This window comes from Diabrotica undecimpunctata, chromosome 10 (genome assembly GCF_040954645.1).
Source record: "Diabrotica undecimpunctata isolate CICGRU chromosome 10, icDiaUnde3, whole genome shotgun sequence".
Classification (NCBI taxonomy): domain Eukaryota; kingdom Metazoa; phylum Arthropoda; class Insecta; order Coleoptera; family Chrysomelidae; genus Diabrotica; species Diabrotica undecimpunctata.
In genome coordinates, this window is record NC_092812.1 from 36,526,851 (window position 1) to 36,544,832 (window position 17,982).

The 17,982-nt window shown below is 34.4% G+C and overlaps 1 protein-coding gene across 4 annotated transcripts in view; it reads left to right on the forward strand.

Annotated features, from left to right (window-relative positions):
- The window catches only part of Tdg (Thymine DNA glycosylase), a 70,193-nt gene extending 53,666 nt beyond the window's left edge, over positions 1-16,527 (forward strand). For all 4 annotated transcript variants that reach the window (XM_072546301.1, XM_072546300.1, XM_072546302.1 and 1 more), the window contains 2 exons: positions 8,363-8,725; positions 14,808-16,527. In XM_072546301.1, coding sequence (XP_072402402.1) covers positions 8,363-8,725; positions 14,808-16,211 — 1,767 coding nt within the window. In that variant the 3' untranslated portion in view covers positions 16,212-16,527. The remainder of the gene's footprint in view (positions 1-8,362; positions 8,726-14,807) is intronic.
- Positions 16,528-17,982: the final 1,455 nt, after the last annotated feature.

The following is a 17,982-nucleotide window of genomic DNA, read 5'->3' on the forward strand; positions in this document are numbered from 1 at the left end:
TTATGAATGAAGCCACAATTATTGGTTGTAATGAAAATCCTATATTTAACTATGTATAACCTAAATGTATTACCAAAATTATTAGTTATTAGGTTATTAGACATGCCACAAAAAATTAGTTTCAGAACCTTGCTTAATATTTCAGTAGACGGCGTTTAATTTTGTGTATCAGTAGTCGCACACGTATCAGTGGATGTTGGCGGCAATTCTGGCATACTCCTCTCGGTCTTGTGTGGCTCTAAAGAGTGCATGGACATCGAGGTTTGTCCAATCCCTTATGTTTTTAAGCCATGAGTATTTCTTTCTTCCGATGCCCCGTTTTCCTTCTATCTTCCCTTCCATAATAAGCTTTGTAACGATAAGACTACCAAAGAGAATTGAACTACTATTGTGAAAATAATACCTCAATCGACCATGGGAGCTGATCGTCTATACCTTGCCTAGCTCAGTATCTCAAGGGTGAGTTCGTCTTGTCTTAAACTAGGGATTGAACCTGAGTTCTCAGTTGATAGCAAATAAGACAAATTTTAACCAAACCTATTTATTTAAATGAATAAAAAAACAATAATTAACCCTGCCAAAGCTTAACAGTTAATAAGTGTTACTTATTGCTTCGATGGGCTGCTTGTGTGTTCTAGCTGTTGGGTCCTCCAATTAGAATTTGTGGCTTCTGGAGAGCTGCAGTCACACGTGGCTGTATGTCCTGACCAATTGTTGAACTCCAAATAAGGTGGTTGATATAAAGCCAATAAATCCAATAAACCAATGAAATGTCCAATAAAAATAAACTGTCCAGTAAACCAATAAAGTTTTGATACGTCCAATAAACTAAAAGATAAGGAACAACTTGCATTAGAAACTCATCAAAAAGAAAGGTTTAACTTCCTTGCCATCTTACAAAATTACACTTAAACAAATAGCGTATGGCAAGGATAAAATGAAATATGAATGTTACTACTTAGTTAAATTCTGTTAGAGTCCTAATGCATATATCAGAAAAAAAATGTGCTTTCGAAAGAAAGTAAGGTTACAAATATTGGAAATGTGGTCAGAATTATAGAATAAATATCACGATGAAAGTACTTACCCCAAGAGAATTTGTAGACCATAAAAATGAGTCTTATAATAATTTTTGCCTTCTTTTATAAATTTCAAAAAGAGGCAAAAAATAATCCCACTACAGAAAAGTTGTTTTGACAGAAAGTGGGAGACTGAATGAAGTTAGCACAGATGTCATAGAATGTTGCTATAGATATCATGAAACTAGCTTGTCAGTCAACACGGAACAGAATAGTCTGCCGAACAAAAGTGAGAGGGCGAATATTTATTCTACGGGACAGAAAGAGAGAGAAAATAAAGACAGAGGAAGAAAAGAAAAAACATCGGGCGCCAACTATTTTGTGAAAAATAGTAAAAATTAAACTGAAGATAAAGAAATTAATAAATTAATAAACAAATTAAAATGAAATAATTATTTAAATATAAATTAATAGAGATGTGACGTTTATAACGTTACAGCTTTAAGAACTGGTACTTGGAATTTCGAAATATATGACCCAGATAAGGAGTTTTTCTTCTTTTTATTATTGGCAGCAATTCTCGTTCTCTGCCCATTCGATTTAATACTTCGACATTTGTTGTATGATCTGTCCAGGGAATTTTAAGTAGTCTTCTAAATACCCACATTTCAAAGGCCTCCAATCGGTTCATCACATTGGCCTTTATGGTCCAGGTTTCTACACCATATAGCAGAATGGGGTAAATGTAACATTTTACAAAGCGATATCGAAGCGTTAAGTTAAGGCTACTGCTGCTTAGCAAGGTTCTCAAGTTGTAAATACTGTTCTGGCTTGCTCAATCCTGCTACGTATCTCTATGTCTGGATCTAGATCTTCAGTTATCCAACTACCGAGATATCTGAACTTGGGGACCTTTTGGATGTTGTTATTGTTTACTCTTATATTTAATTGCATATTTCGTGTTCTGTTAACCACCATTACCTTCGTCTTATCTATATTAATCTTCAAGCCCAGTCGTTCTCCTTCAGTATTTATTCTATCTATTAGTCGTTGTAGCGCTTCTTGGCTATCAGCTTATATGACTGTATCGTTTCAGAGTAAAGATTAAAAAGGAGGGGTGACAGAACACAACCCTGTCGTACACCTTTTTCGATTGAGAAATATGATGTAGATTCCAGTCCTACTCTCAGAGATGCCACTTGATTCCTATAAAGGTTCTTTATGATTTTAAGGTCATTCTAATCTATCCAACGTTCCTGTAGCAATATTACTAATTCTGAATGATTAACACAATCGAACGCTTTCTGGTAATCTATAAAGTATAGGAAGACATCTTTTTGCTCATCTCTCCATTTCTGAAGTAGGACAGTTAAGCTATAAAGTGCTTCTCTTGTGCCAAATCCTTGTCTGAAACCGAACTGTGTGGGGCTAATGTATCTTTTACATCTGTTGTATATTCTTGTGTGAATTATCTTTAAGAAGAGTTTTAGGACCTGGCTCAATAAGCTGATCATTCGGAATTGGTCGCAACTATTAGCGTTTTTGCTTTTTTGGGATTGGTATAAAGGTTGATTGAAGCCAATCCTGTGGTATTTGACATGACTAATAAATGTCATTAAAAAGATCTACCAAGGCGTCTATATTGTCTTCACTCAACATTGTTAGAACCTCTATGTATATGTCGTCTGGGCCTGGTGCTTTTCCCCATTTGTTCTGTTTGATTACTCTTACAACTTCTGACTTCAATATTTTAGGAGAGGGTTCACTTTTATATTCATCTTCAGAGTTTCTTCTAGTGCTGTCTGAGTATAGTTGCTGTGTGTAGTTTCTCCAATGTTGAAGTAGATCCTTGGAGTCAGTAATTAATTTATTGTCCTTCACAATACTGTTAAAACTGCAACGTTTTGTATGACCTGTCACTTCTTTAACGAGTTTATGTATGTTAAAGTGGTCATGTTTTTCTTCCAATTCCTCCATTTCTGCACACCTGTCTAGCAGCCACTGTTCTTTAGCTTTGCGACACTCTTTTCGTATTTGTCGATTAATCTGCTGATGTTTGGTTCGGTCTTTGTTTTTAAATGATCTGCGGTCGTCCATCATTGATAATATTTCGTCAGTCATCCAATTCTTCTTTTTTGTACTTTTGGGGAGCGATTAGAGACTTGGTGGTAGTTACGATAGCTTTTTTAATACAATTCCATTTGTCTTCTATACTGGCCGGTTGTTTAGATCTTGCCGTGATATCCGCTATTGCCTCATTTGATTTTTCTGTAGAAAAAACGTTTCTCTCATTCGCAGTACGTAAACGTGGACGAATTTAAAATGTTTATTTACGTAGCACAAAAAATAGTCCACAATTTTTGTAATAGTTTGATTTATTCTCTTTTTTTACCAAACAACTTACAATTAATTTAAAATTAGAACCTAACATATCAGTCCTCAAGAACTATTTTAAACAAAAATGAAACATTATTTTGCTAAGACTTATCATAAAAAAATATAACAGATCGCAAAAAACATAATTAAGCCGGAATATTGTTACAGTCATTGTCAATCCTAATTGTCTTGAGTATTACATTTTGGCTTCGATTCTTCTGGTAGTACATAAGACTAAATGTTAAATTTGTCAAAACTTCTCTTCGGGTCTTTGTGGAATTTGGAATGTTACAATTGTAAATAACAAAGCAGTATATTACTGTAACATTTAAAAACAAACAAAACAACAATCACGAAATAAAAACTTCAAGAAATACATCATCTAAAAATAAACAATGGATCACACAAGATATAAAAGAACTGATGACGGAAAGAATGGCACACAAGAATAAAAGCGAACAACAGTACAAAAACATTAATAAAACTATCAAACAGAAAATCAAAGAAGCTAAGGAACTGTGGCTATCAGAAAAGTGTGAAGAAATAGAAAGGTTAGATAAACAACATGACAGTTTTAATGTTACACCGGAAAATCAAAGAGACAGCTGGCATATACAAGAAGAAGGGTATCGGAAATATCATGGATAAAAATAACAAGATAGTAACGGAATGTACAGATAAAATAAACAGATGGGAAGAATACATGAAAGAGCTATTCCAAGACGACGATAAAATTGAGGTCATTGAACCAAGAGGAAGAAATGGGCCGTCAATCACCAAAGACGAAATTGAGAAAGCGCTAAAACGTATAAAAAATGAGAAGGCCATGGGACCAGATGAAATACCTACAGAAATCTTAAGAATACTAACAAAAAATCATATGGGCACGCTAATAGAATTATTTAATGACATTTATTATACGGGAGAGATTCCGAAAGAATGGTTAATATCAATATTTATTCCAATACCCAAAAAATCAAACGCAATGAAGTGTGAAGAGCACAGGACAATTAGATTGATAAACCATATTCTAAAAGTGTTCTTACGAGTGATACACGAACGTATCTATAAAAAGCTAGATGATAGAATAGCTGAAAACCAATTGGAATTAAGAAAAGGCTTTGGCACCAGAGAAGCATTATTTACTGTACAAACACTAATCGAACGATCTCGAGATGTCAATTGTGACGTATTCATATGTCTAGTCGACTTCGAAAAAGCTTTCGACAAAGTACAACACCGAAGAATGGCAAAAATACTACAGAACACAGAATTAGATGACGAAGACGTGAGAATCATTGCCAATCTATACCGATATCAGAAAGCCATAATACGAATAGACCAACAAAAATCGAAAGAAATACCTATAAATCGTGGAGTAAGACAAGGATGTGTGCTTTCCCCTTTACATTTTAATATGTATTCAGAAAAATTGTTTAAAGAGGCATTAGAAGACGTAAATGAAGGCATATTTGTTAACGGAGCACTTCTGAATAATCTTAGATACGCAGGTGACACAATACTCCTAGCGGACAGCAGAGAAGGACTACAGATCTTGGTTGATCGCATTACCCAATACTGCGAAAGGTATGGAATGGCACTGAATACAAATAAAACAAAAATCATGGTGGTAAGCAAGAACAAGATTGAGGAAGACAGTGTTTATGCTAAAGAAAAACTTTTAGGCAGGGTGCACAGATATCAGTACTTAGGTTGCGAACTAAATGAAGAATGGGATAGAAGTACGGAAATAAAACGGCGTATTGAGATAGGTAGAAGTGCTTTTAATAAAATGAAAGCAATATTATGCAATGGAAAACTCAACATCGAAATTAGAACTAGAGTATTGAGATGCTACTTGTTCTCTGTCCTGTTGTATAGAGTTGAGGCCTGGACAATTACAGAGGCGACAGAAAAAACTCATTAACTTTGAAATGTGGTGTTATCATATTACATTAAATATGTAAGATATAGGTAAGAGAGAGACAGAAGATATATTTTCTCTCTTTCTCTCTCTCGAGAATAAAAATGTTCCTTTTGTAAATATATTTAATATTTATTAATATTATTATTATTTTTCCATTCTGTTCAGATTTGTCTTGAGCCTCGTTAGGCATGTTAAATTATAAATTAAAACTTGTAAATTAAATATCTCAAGAAAGTTCAAATGTGTACTTATATACACAACAAACAACAATTAAATTTTGTATCTGCCAATGTCAGACAAATTGGCAGTTGTATCACGAAACAATATTTTTATTTTATTAATATTATTTTCATGGTAAATTAAACATATGCGTAATTAAGTTATGTATATTGTCATTTTTAAATACTTATGAATATTGCATTTTAATTTGTATTGTATTATAATATTAAATTATGTGGCAGTGTATTGTATTGTATTTTTATATTAATAACAAAATAGGTTAAATAACTGATTAATTGCAATGATTTTAAGTAGTTATATTAAATGTCATTATGCAAAAAATAAAGTTATTAACATTTATAAATTACTGCAAAATAGGGGTTTTCTGGAATTATCTTGGCCAATTGTTTTTGTATTTTATTTTAGAAACTAGCAAATTAAAGCACTTTTTAAGATCTACCACTTTTATTCGAACATTTTTTTTAGAAAGTGTATAAGAACCGTTTGATAGGCAAAAAATTAATTTTTTCACTTTTTATAATTGTTTAAAAAAAACAAAGTAAACTTAGCTGTACATCTTCAATGATTTGTCATCAGCTATCCCTTACATACCTTTTAGACCCTTCAAAAACATGTATATGAATTTTTCAGCTTTTTTTAATTTACTGGTCTCACTCGTTTGCAAATAAAAGAGTTGCCATACATTCGTCCCCAATTTGTACTTCCTTAATATTGTTCCTTGTAATAAACCTTAAAGATGGTGAGGGAAACAGCATCATTGATGTAATCTTAGTCAACTGGAAGATTGATGTAAAAAATGCTATAAAATCATCGGATGACATTGGTGTCTATTAATAAGACCATTGATAGAATAGAATAGAAATATGCTTTATTGCCACTGAAAATTATTGAACAATTTTATGGACAAAGCTAAAAAAAATCAGTCAAAAAGTACAAAAAGTATAAAACAAAAACAAATATAATAAAAAAAACAGAACAATACAATTTTAAATTAGTAAAATTATTGTATAACTTACATAATTTGTACAGACAACAACAAATGAGACAAATTGTAGCCACTGCTTGAGACACCCAAATGTAATTATAAACAATACTAATTGTGTTTCTTTGTTATACATTAAGAAACTCGTCAACTGAATAATATGGTCTTTCAGAGAGATAGATTTTTGTCATCTTACGAAACTTAATGAAAGATGTTGCGGATTTAATTTCTCTTGGAAGGTGATTATAAAGTTTTTTTGCACTATATAGAATAGAATTCTTTATTACCTGAGTGGATGGGATCGGTAAATAAACGTTACAATCCAAATTTCTAATGGAGTAGCCATGATCAGGTCTATCGGGAAAAATGTTTAGATGCTTGCGAATCAAACAAACCGTTTCCAAAATAAATAAAGAGAGAAGTGTCAAAATTCCGTGATTTTTGAAGTAGGTCTTGCAATGAGTTGTTTGTTTGAGACTAAATAGATAACGAATTGCTCTTTTTTGCAACTTAAAAATAGTATCAAATTGGGCCGCTGTACTAGAACCCCAAAATGGAAGCCCATATCGAAGATGGGACTCGAACAATGAGAAATATGCCATTTTGACAGAAGATAAATTTAGTTCCTTCGAAACAGATCTTATTGCAAAGCAAGCTGAGGCTAGTTTCTTCCTTAAGGAGTCAGTATGCAAGGACCATTTAAGATCGCTGTCGACAAGAATACCTAGAAATTTCACGGAATTAACGATACTGATTTGGCTCTCATTCAAAAGCAAAGGTTGAATGACTCCTTTATAAGATAATACTACTGTCTTATCCACGTTAAAGCTAAGTAAGTTGGAGTCTGACCAAGCCTTGATTATAAGCAAATCAGCGGTTATAATTGAATGAAGCGTTGAAATATTAGAGCTGCTCCAAGTAATACTGGTATCATCAGCAAATAGAAACATTTTCCCTTTAATTTTCAAGTAAGTGATGTCATTAATGAAAAGTAAAAAAAGAATGGGACCTAATACTGAACCTTGCGGTACTCCACACTCAATGTCTTTACAACTAGAGTCGGTGTCTTTTATTCTAACCAATTGTTTCCTACCTACCAAGTAAGTTTTCAACCAATTCAAAGGCACACCCCGAATTCCATAGAAAGTTAATTTTTTTAATAGAATGTCGTGATTTACGCAGTCAAAGGCTTTGGAATAGTCGCAGAAAACGGTGGCGGAGGAGAGGTTACTATTTAGTGATAGATATACCTCATGTAACACAGAAAACATGGCATCACTAGTACATTTATTAGACAAAAAGCCGAACTGATTTTGCGATAAAATATTATGTTTAAGGAGAAAGGGCATAAGTCGAACTTTTATAAGCCTTTCAATAATTTTTGGTAGTGCTGGTAACAAGGCAATAGGTCTATAGTTGCAGGCATCAGATTTGTCTCCACCTTTATGAAGAGGAATAACGATGGCAGTCTTTAGGCAGTTAGGGAATGTACCTTTTTCAAGGGAATCATTTACTAGCGAGACCATGACCTCCAATACATTATGCGGAAGATTTGAGAAAATTTTAATAGATAATCCATCTGTACTACAGGACGATTTGCTTTTTATACTACGAATTGTTCGAATGAGTTCAGTCTTATCAACTGGTCTTAAAAAGAAGGTATCAGCAATGTTTTTTGAATTAGGGAGATAGGAAACTGAATCTTGTTGTGGCGAAATAGTTGAGGTTATATTTTTACTCACATTAACAAAGATATTATTATTTGAATGTATAGTTGGATGTACTTCAAAATATTAATAAACTTTGCATTTTTTTCAGATTGGAATAAATCCGGGACTTTTTGCGGCCTACAAAGGTCATCACTATGCTGGGCCAGGCAACCATTTTTGGAAATGTCTGTACCTGTCGGGCTTAACGCCCCAACAAATGTCTGCCGATGAAGACTATAAGTTACTTCAAGTAGGCATAGGGTTTACAAATATGGTACAACGTGCCACCAAGGGTAGTGCTGATCTAACTCGTAAAGAAATTAAAGAGGGTAGTCAAATTTTGTTAGAAAAATTAAAAAAGTTTAGACCTAAGATAGCTGTATTTAATGGAAAACTCATTTACGAAGTATTTTCGGGGAAGAAGGATTTCAAATTCGGCCGGCAACCAGATGTTGTGGAAGGTACAAACACGGTAAGTTTATAATCTACTTATAGTATACAGTAAACGCAAAACATAAGTTGTTATACATCAAAATGTCACGTCATCGTTGTTCTAGTTGTCAACTGCCGTCTGTCATCATGTACCTCTCAATTTGTCTCGCATAATAATTATAATTTGTTATGCACTTTTTCTGTTAAGACATATTTTTAAATATATAAGTAAATCCAAAACATCTAATAAACAGGATACAAATATCTTCTCTAAATGATTTGAAAACAAAAAAAAACTTCAAAATCAGTATATAACCTTTGTGGTATCTTAATCATCATCATTCTGGCTTTACAACCCTGCTTGGGTCCTAGCCTCGTCAAGAATTTCTCTCCAGTCGTCCCTATCCATCGCCTTCCTATACCATGCACGTATTCTCATATTTCTCATGTCTTCATCGATGTTATCAAGGAACCTTGTTCTGGGTCTTCCTCTTCTTCTCTGACCAATGAGTCTATCAAGGAGCGTTTTTCTAGCTGGGTCATTTTGTTCCATCCGCATTGCATGCCCTATCCATCTCAGACGTCCTATCCTAATAGGTTTTACGATATCAGGTTCCTGGTATATTCTATAAAGTTAGAAGTTGTATCGTCTTCTCCACACTGCATTGCCATTCACTGCTTCATAGATTCGCCTAAGTACTTTTCTTTCGAAACATCCTAACATGTTTTCATTATTTTTTGTTAGAGTCCAGGTCTCTGAACCACATGTTAGGACTGGGCGTATTATTGTTTTGTAGAGTTTTATAGTTTATAGAGGTTTTTTATATATTTAAGTTCCTTTTTTTTATTATTTTTCTTATTTCATCTTTCGCTGCTGCTTCAATGTCTTCTTTTATTCTGGTCTAGAAGGAGTCTATATCTACCTGGCCTTCTTCATTTACATTTTTATTCCTTAACCTACTGGTGATGTTTTCCGAGTACCGTTCTGCAATTGTTGCATCTCTCAGCTTTTGCACATTCCATTTTTTTTATCCATTTTATTTGCTTTACTGGTGTTTGAAATTCTAGCCCTCAATGTTGAGATCACTAGGCAATGATCTGAGTTATGTTTACGCCTCTATAACTTCTGCAGTTTATTACGTCTGTTCCATGCCTTGAATCTATTAAGATGTGATCAATCTGACTCCTTGTTCTTCTATCGGGAGAGGTCTAGGATAGCCTATGTGTATGTTCTCGTGTTCAAAATAGGTGCTAGCGGCTGTCATATTTAGTGCTGCTGCTAAGTTTATCAGTCTTAATCCATTATCGCTACTGATGTTGTGTAGGCTATGCTTTCCTATCGTGGGCATACAAACTCGCTCTAGTCCTATTCTTGCATTCATGTCACCTAATACAATCTTAATGTCATTTCTGGGACATCTCCTGTAGGCTTGCTCTAAGTCTTCGAAGAACTGTTCTTTTATTTTCTCTGGTTTGTCATCAGTTGGGGCATGTGCATTGATCAAACTGTAATTAAAGAATTTCCCTTTTAAGCTCAAATAGCACATTCTTTGACTATAGACTTTAAAGTCAATAATAAGGCTTTTTTTATTTGGTTTACAATAAATCCTATAATAATATAATTGCAGCTATAATATATGGAGTGAGTTCTCTTATCAAGAGTGCCAGCTCCCGTCCGCCGCATTTCCTGCAGTGCTAAAACATCTACTTTTTACGTGTTCACTATGTCAAGTAAAGATGTGAGTGCTCCAATTCGGTACAGGGTTCGGGTATTCCATGTTCCTGATCTCAATTCCATTTTTAGTTTGCAGAGTCGTCGTCTTGAGTTCCGTTCAGTTAATAGTTCCTGAGGTTCCATAACATATGTTTTTTTACAGGAAAAGGTTGTCAGACTCTAGCCCAACCCCCAACCTGGAACGCCAGGGACTCTTTTGTTAGGATTGCCATACCTTAGTCTGTTTTGGTTCGCGGTTGGTATTTTTATTTCCCAGCTACCCACAGATCCTATGACCGGTTAGGCGTTCTCCAATCCACCACCTGCGGACGCGTCTGATAGGAGACTGACAGCTCCACACGGATTTACCTAGATTTAGAAACATAAAATATAACGTATTTTAAATTAAAATTGTGATTTATTGCCATTAAATGAAATAAACGCCACAAATAAATAGTTTCCGAATAATAGAATCTGAAAATTAGTAAGAGTGAGGACAGTTGATATTGGACATTGTAGTCTTATTATTATTATTATAAGCTGTACACACTGGACTGCGTGATGTGTATTATGTCCTTAAATACCCTGTGTTTATCTTAAATATATTATGATAACGTCCCATGTGTAATCATTTCCAGTACGTGGTATTTTCCTTCAACGTTGAAACGAAAATAAAACATAAAAAAAGTTATTTCTCGTGCTAGTTGTAACGAACACATATTTTTGTTATGGCAGAATAACTGTGCATAGACGATTTCCACATGCTTTTTAATTAGAGTCTATTTACGGAAGCCACAATACACTTATTCACGACGGGAAGTCCTATGTTCGGATCTTTTGTTAGCACATTATGAAAATGTTTCCCAGATTTGCGTTTTAACGTAATTCAACAAGCCAATGGCATCAGTAGTGCGAAGGGAATATAAAGTTACTTTGTTCAGACCATTCTTAGTAAAAAAGACAAAATAATTTTAGATTTTGTACATGTGGAACATTTCAATAGAATTTGAAGGAAATAGAAATCGACTGGAACTTTTATGTATTTTAAAATCTGGTAAAAACAATTTTTTAAGTTTTTGTATTTTTTCATTATTTTTCTATTGTAAAAACGTGTTTTGGTTTACTCTCTGACATACATTATTATATTATTATTCTATCGTTGACAGGCAAGTAATGGGCCTCTAAAACGCCCAACATATTAGATTTGTTCCAACACGTCGCTTTCGTACGGTTTTAAAACCGCCACGAAACTGTTTGGCATCAATTTTATGCGCATGCTTCGACTTTGCACCGTTCGCTTACGATGCGAAGAGAGGGCGTGTTGGAATGGAACGGATTTTGACACTGACATAAGGACTGGCCATTTGTTATTTGTTATTTAAGGTTATTTGTTTGAATTCTGGCCATTTGTTTAAAACAGGCCAAAAAAAAACAAAGAACAATTGGTTATTTGTTTGCTTGTCACTTGTCTCTCTTTCTGTATCTTATAAAATTTGGAAAATATAATATATTTTATATAATAAGTATAGTAGACGCGCTTCATCCCGAAAGACTGTTGAGTTTAATATTAATTGTTGTAATAGTATTAACTTTAGCTCTATAGATTGTCTCAAAGTGACTAGTCTGTACAGGGTAAATTCACAACATCGATGCCATACTTCTTTGCAAACTTGTATTAAAATAAACGTCACTTCTTACTACTTAGCCTGATCCATCTTTTGTGTTGAGGGTAGCTTAAGTACTAATGCCCACTAACTAAATATCTCAATATACTCAAACATAAATAATATTTGCTACAACATACTTAAGTTAAATTAGAATAACATAGAAATTAAGAAATGCCTTTTATTTATGTCACACAAGCAGTTTGTTTTTAATTCTACAGTATGTGCTAGCGATACAAACCATTTGTTTATAGATTTAAATAAAATCGAATAAAATAAAACTAAAATATAAAGAAACATTTTATTTATGTATTGTTCCTTTCAAAAGTTAAGAGGGGAAGGACTTTTAAAAACCGCACTGTATATGTTGGCAGTAACAAAACGTAGAAATATCCGAAAATAAAACTAATAAATAAGTTGAAAATAAAAGAAGTCATTGTATTTAATTTCGTGTGTAAGTAATCGTAATTGTACACCATTATATTTAGTTCCTTTTTCTGTCAATCGCTATCACATTTAGTTTCCGATTCACTATCATCATTATCATTATCATCATTATTATCGTCACTGTCATCACTATCTCCGTTATTTATATGTATAATAATTGGTTCGATATCATCCAACAAATTGTCAATTTCCCACATTTTTTTTTCTGTTGCTATTACGTGGTTTACGTAGTTTTTCAATTTCTCTGGCGTAATGACCTGGTACGCTGCTGTAATTAAATTTTGCATTTCAGCTTCTTTAAAATTCGCATTGCGTCCAGCTATATACCGTTTCACTTCACTCCAAACCATTTAGATGGGATTGAGTTCACAGTGATAGGGTGGGAGCCTCAGAATCTTCACATTGTGCTTTTTGGCAATATCTTCTATTATGTACCTGTCATATTTTGCTTTGAAGGCCTTGACTACATCAAGTAACTCGCATTTTAGGTAGTCTTCTTCAAAAAATAGGTCCTTTGACAGAAGCCATTCTTGAATATCTTTTTTTAGTGTTGAACTGTTGGGAATTTGTTCTGACTTTCTGCTGTGATAGGAGCCATTGTCCATTACCACAACAGTTTTTTCTGGCAAATTTAGCATTAAGTTATTTTCGAACCAATCTTCGAAGGTCGGTCCATCCATTTCGTCGTGGTAGTCCTGAGTATTTTTCTTTGCCAAAAACGTGAGCTCTGCTCCATCAACAAATCCACTGGTAGATCCTGCGTGCAATAAAACGAACCGTGCACCACGAGCTGTTGGAGCTTTTAATTCTGTTGTCAGACTACGAACAAAAGCATCGCGATGAGATGTAATTGTTTTATCAACCAATTCTTTTTTCACACTGTGCCCGATATTTACCCATGATTCATCCAAATACACTATGTTGTATCCCTCTGCACGGTATTTACGAATTGCGCGTAAATAACGATGACGCCACGAGATGATTTCTGGTTTTTCAATCAAAATTGAATTTCTGCCACGTTTTATAAACACAAAATCCATATCACTCAGCAAGCGATGTAGCGTGGCCCGTGAAAAGTTGGGTAAAGTTTCTTCGACATTTACAACAGCTAATATGGTGTTTATTGTTGGTGGTATGTTGTCACGAAAAAATTGATGAACTATTCTACGAATTTGGCTCCTGACATCTTCATCGTACTTGTTGTCACGAGAATTACCAACCTATCGCTTCTTGGGTCTGCTCTTTGGAGATTGTAATCCAGCAGGTGATGAATATTCCTGTCGTATACGAAACAGAGTCTTTTCGCAAACACTACTCATTTCTGACACTTTCCTTATTACACTTGATACAGAATCGTTGTTATCCTGATTAAGATGATAATTAATAATATTCATTAGTATCTGCTTCTCTGAAAATTCCACGTTTCCATTGAACAATTTCCTCCATTTTGCGGTAAAAATTCGGCGTCAAATATAACAATAGCCAACAACAGAAAATAACAATAATTGCCAACAGCCACCAACAAATAATAACAATAACAAAACAGTAACAGTACATCCAAGATGGTACAAATAATCGTAACTCGAATATGTTTACGCGCTCCGAAGAACAAATAAAGGCTAATTAAGGCCCTGGATGTATCAAGCTTTTAAACATATTCTGTACAAGAATTACTCTAATTGCTTCTTAATTACTGAATACCTTAGAAGAAAGTATTTGCAGTTGATATCAACCAAAATTACAAATTCCTTACACATTATGGCAGTAATTAGCACCGCAGAGACATAAATAACATTTTAAATTTGGTAGTTAGTAGAAATTAGCCGAATTATTTTAAACTTTGAAACAAATGTTTATTTAATGTACATTTTATTATACTACTACTACTAATAAAAGATAAAAGTTGATAAGTTACTATTAGAAACAAATAATGTATAGTATTATGTAAAATTATTAGCAAAAGATATTTGTAAATTACATAAAATTGTACGTGAGAACTCCTGGTTTATTCCGTTTATTTTGAAAGATAGCCAATAGAGAACGCCATCGTTCACTGCATAAAACTGGCAACGTCTTGGCGAAATGTCTCTATATATAATGTAATCTCCGCGTTGAATAATTTTGGTTTTGATAAAAACCATTATTTTGACGACGTTTGGGCAAGGTCGCACTTGTCACTGTCAAGTTAGGTAGTAGCGCTTCTCGCTGATGCTTGAAATTAAGTTAACTTATTTACAAAATTTATTTTGAAAAAAATAATCGAAATAAAAATTTTAACAAAGTTTCTTTTGTTTCAGCATATGTGGGTGATGCCATCATCAAGTGCACGATGTGCTCAGTTGCCAAGAGCTGCAGATAAGGTTCCTTTCTACGCGGCATTGAAAAAATTCCGTGATTATTTAAATGGTCTGATAACTGAAATTGATGAGAATGAAATGGTATTTTCTGAACCAAGTTTAAAGTCTTGCTATGAAGCAGAACCAAAGCCTGATCCATTTTCTCCGGAGCTCACTGACATAAGTAATGCTGTGATCCAAAATGAAGATGGTACGATTATACCATGTAAAAAGAAAAGAGGTAGACCGAAAAAAATAAAAGTAGAAGGAGAAGAATCTCCACCAAAGCCAGTAGTTCGGAAACCTCCCTCTACTCAGAATAGTAACTGTGATTTTCCAAAGAAAAAAAGAGGCCGGCCTAAGAAGGTTAAGGTTGAAAATATGGACTTAAATCCACCAGACAACAATACATCGACCAATTTGTCTCAATGTTACTCAAACCCGTCTCCAATTCAGTCTCCCAACAATTTTTATCAAATGGGCCCTGCTATGACACCTCCTAATGGGGTGGGAAATTTATATGCTCCACAACCACCACAGTCTTATAGCCAATCGCCACGACCTCCATACAGCCAGTCTCCACGACCAGCTTACACAAATTCTCCAAGACCTCAGTATAGTCAGTCTCCCAGACCACAATATAGTCAGTCTCCCAGACCACAGTACAGTCAGTCTCCTCGGCCCCCATATAGTCAGTCACCTCGGCCCCCTTACAGTCAATCTCCAAGACCTCATTCACAACCTTTCACTCATTCGGACTTAAGTTCAGAAATAAGTGCAGCAATAAGTTCTGAACAATTAGGTTCGCCTGCATCCCCCATCGGTCCTCCAGATTTTGAACCACCAACTAGTATGGCTGAAGAGGCTGAATGTCGATTAGGGAGTCCAGCCCCTTCTAGCAATAGCGAACAGACACACTATCATTATCAATCGTACAACATGGAACCTCAGCACCAAACGGATCAGTATACATCGCCAAGACAAACACAAGATATCGCTACAAAAAGCCTGTCAGGATTGGAATCGTTAGTAGATCAAATTCCCAGTATAACTGAAGGTGAAGCTCCACTTGGTGAAGCACCTGATCAATATGCTGGTCAGTTCAATAATTATAATGTATCATCTTCATCCAGAGCTAGTCCAATTCCATATAATTATCCTCCAAGTTCAAGTTACCCACTGTATCCAACGCCAACGTGGAGTGGTCATTATGAACCAATGCCAATTGGTTACCCACAAATACCATATGCTCAGAGCTATGCACCTGGTTTGCATGTTCCAAGTCCAAACTATCCGTACTATAGTTACCCTCAAGCTACACCGACTCATCCGCCAGGTTACCCACCCTACTTGGGAGGATTCTGATTGGTTTCCGTCAGTGTGTTTTCATGTTGTGTACCTGTACCATATGTTCAGCTAGTACCTAGCAAGTCTGTCCGCTTGAGTACAGTTGGTCACTTGCATTTTGACAACAACAGAGACTTGCACAGGGTAAATGGTGATATTTTTTTGTCATAAGTATTTTTCTCTAAACTTTGAATGTTAGATAGGCCAAGGGTTTTGTGCATTATTCTACATTCAGATCTCGGTTGCGTGTGTGTGTCAATCTGAGTGTGAGGTTCATCGTTATAGTTGTAGGCCATGTCATTAATTTAAAATAAACATTTGTTATAGCTCTTCAGGTCGTCTTTACTTGTCCCTTGCCCTTATTCCCACATATCACTGCATTCAAAACGGGCCATCACAAAACACTCTGTAAGTGGTGGTCCAAATAAAAAAAAAGAAAAATACTTTTATATAGTAACAGAACTGATATTATTTATTTAATAATTATGACCTATTCAATGTGTTATTACAAAAAGTGACTTTTTTTATATCTAATGTTATATTTAATACTCGTACTAGTTTCACATTTTTAAGAAACTTCTATCCTCAATTTTTGTACTTTAAGCAGTATTAGAATTTACGAAAAAAAATGATCAAATAAATTTTGTTTAGTTCATTTATTGTATTTTATTTAAAGAACGCATTATTTATACAATAAACATATATAATCAAGGAAAAGTACGTTTGTATTTACATTATTTACACTATGGCTACTTTCTACAATAAAAGGTAAGTACAATTATTCTACTACTACCTGACCCGGCGAACTTCCTACCGCCTTAGAATTAAATATGTTTAAAAAATTAACACAAAAAAAATCACTCAAACATTACCAAACCAAATCTGAATATTAAAAACCAAACTCTACTAAATAAGCAATTTAAGTTTCAGGAAAAATAAATTGTCAATTTTAAATTTAGGTAAAATAGATTTTTGACTACTAATAACGAAATTTCAAGTAAAATAAAAGTAGTATTTTTTATTACTAAATATTGTGTTGTTAAATGTTTAGTAAGTTTGAATTTTGAAGGAGTTTGGCCCTTTAAAAATATTCATTTTTCAAAATTTGTTTGTTTAAGTATTTAGAAAATAACATAGCTTCCTGTAAAAAACAAAATATTTGTAGTTTTACTGTATTTCTTCCGCTAAAGCAGGATAGTCATTGGCATCTAATGTTGAGGAGCGTTTTAAGCAAGCAAGCAAGAAATGTAATTAAACCTAACCTGTGAGACATGTTCACCCCTAAGAATTACGTTCGGGTGTAACAATTCATTGAAGCGAAGTGTATTAACTCGACTAAAAACAGGAGTCACTCCACCGCGCTCCAATGCTCCAGACCATCCCTTTCCACCCTATAGCAAGCACTCTGATGCGCGATAGGGGCACAACTATTAGCCAAATGCTCTTCATATGTGGGGGTCCTAGGTAATAGAACCCCAACATAGTTTCCATTCAAAACTCAGGACAGCGCATTGTCGCTATATTCCTATCTTAATGTGGCTTATCCGCGAACTAAAATTGCTAACTTGGGCCTCAAATCACCGCTCTGAGCTAGGCTCAGTTCGGTGACTTGGTGTTCAAGGCGTTGGGCCCTACGTGCCTGGGTTTTTTGTTAGTTTTATTTGTTGGCTTGTGCCGGTTTTTGTTAGTATTTTTGATTTTTTTGGTGGCCGAGGCCGTTTTTTGTGTTTTTTAATTTTTTTTGTAGGTAGCCCTGAAACAAAAATCATAATTAGTACAATATCTGTAT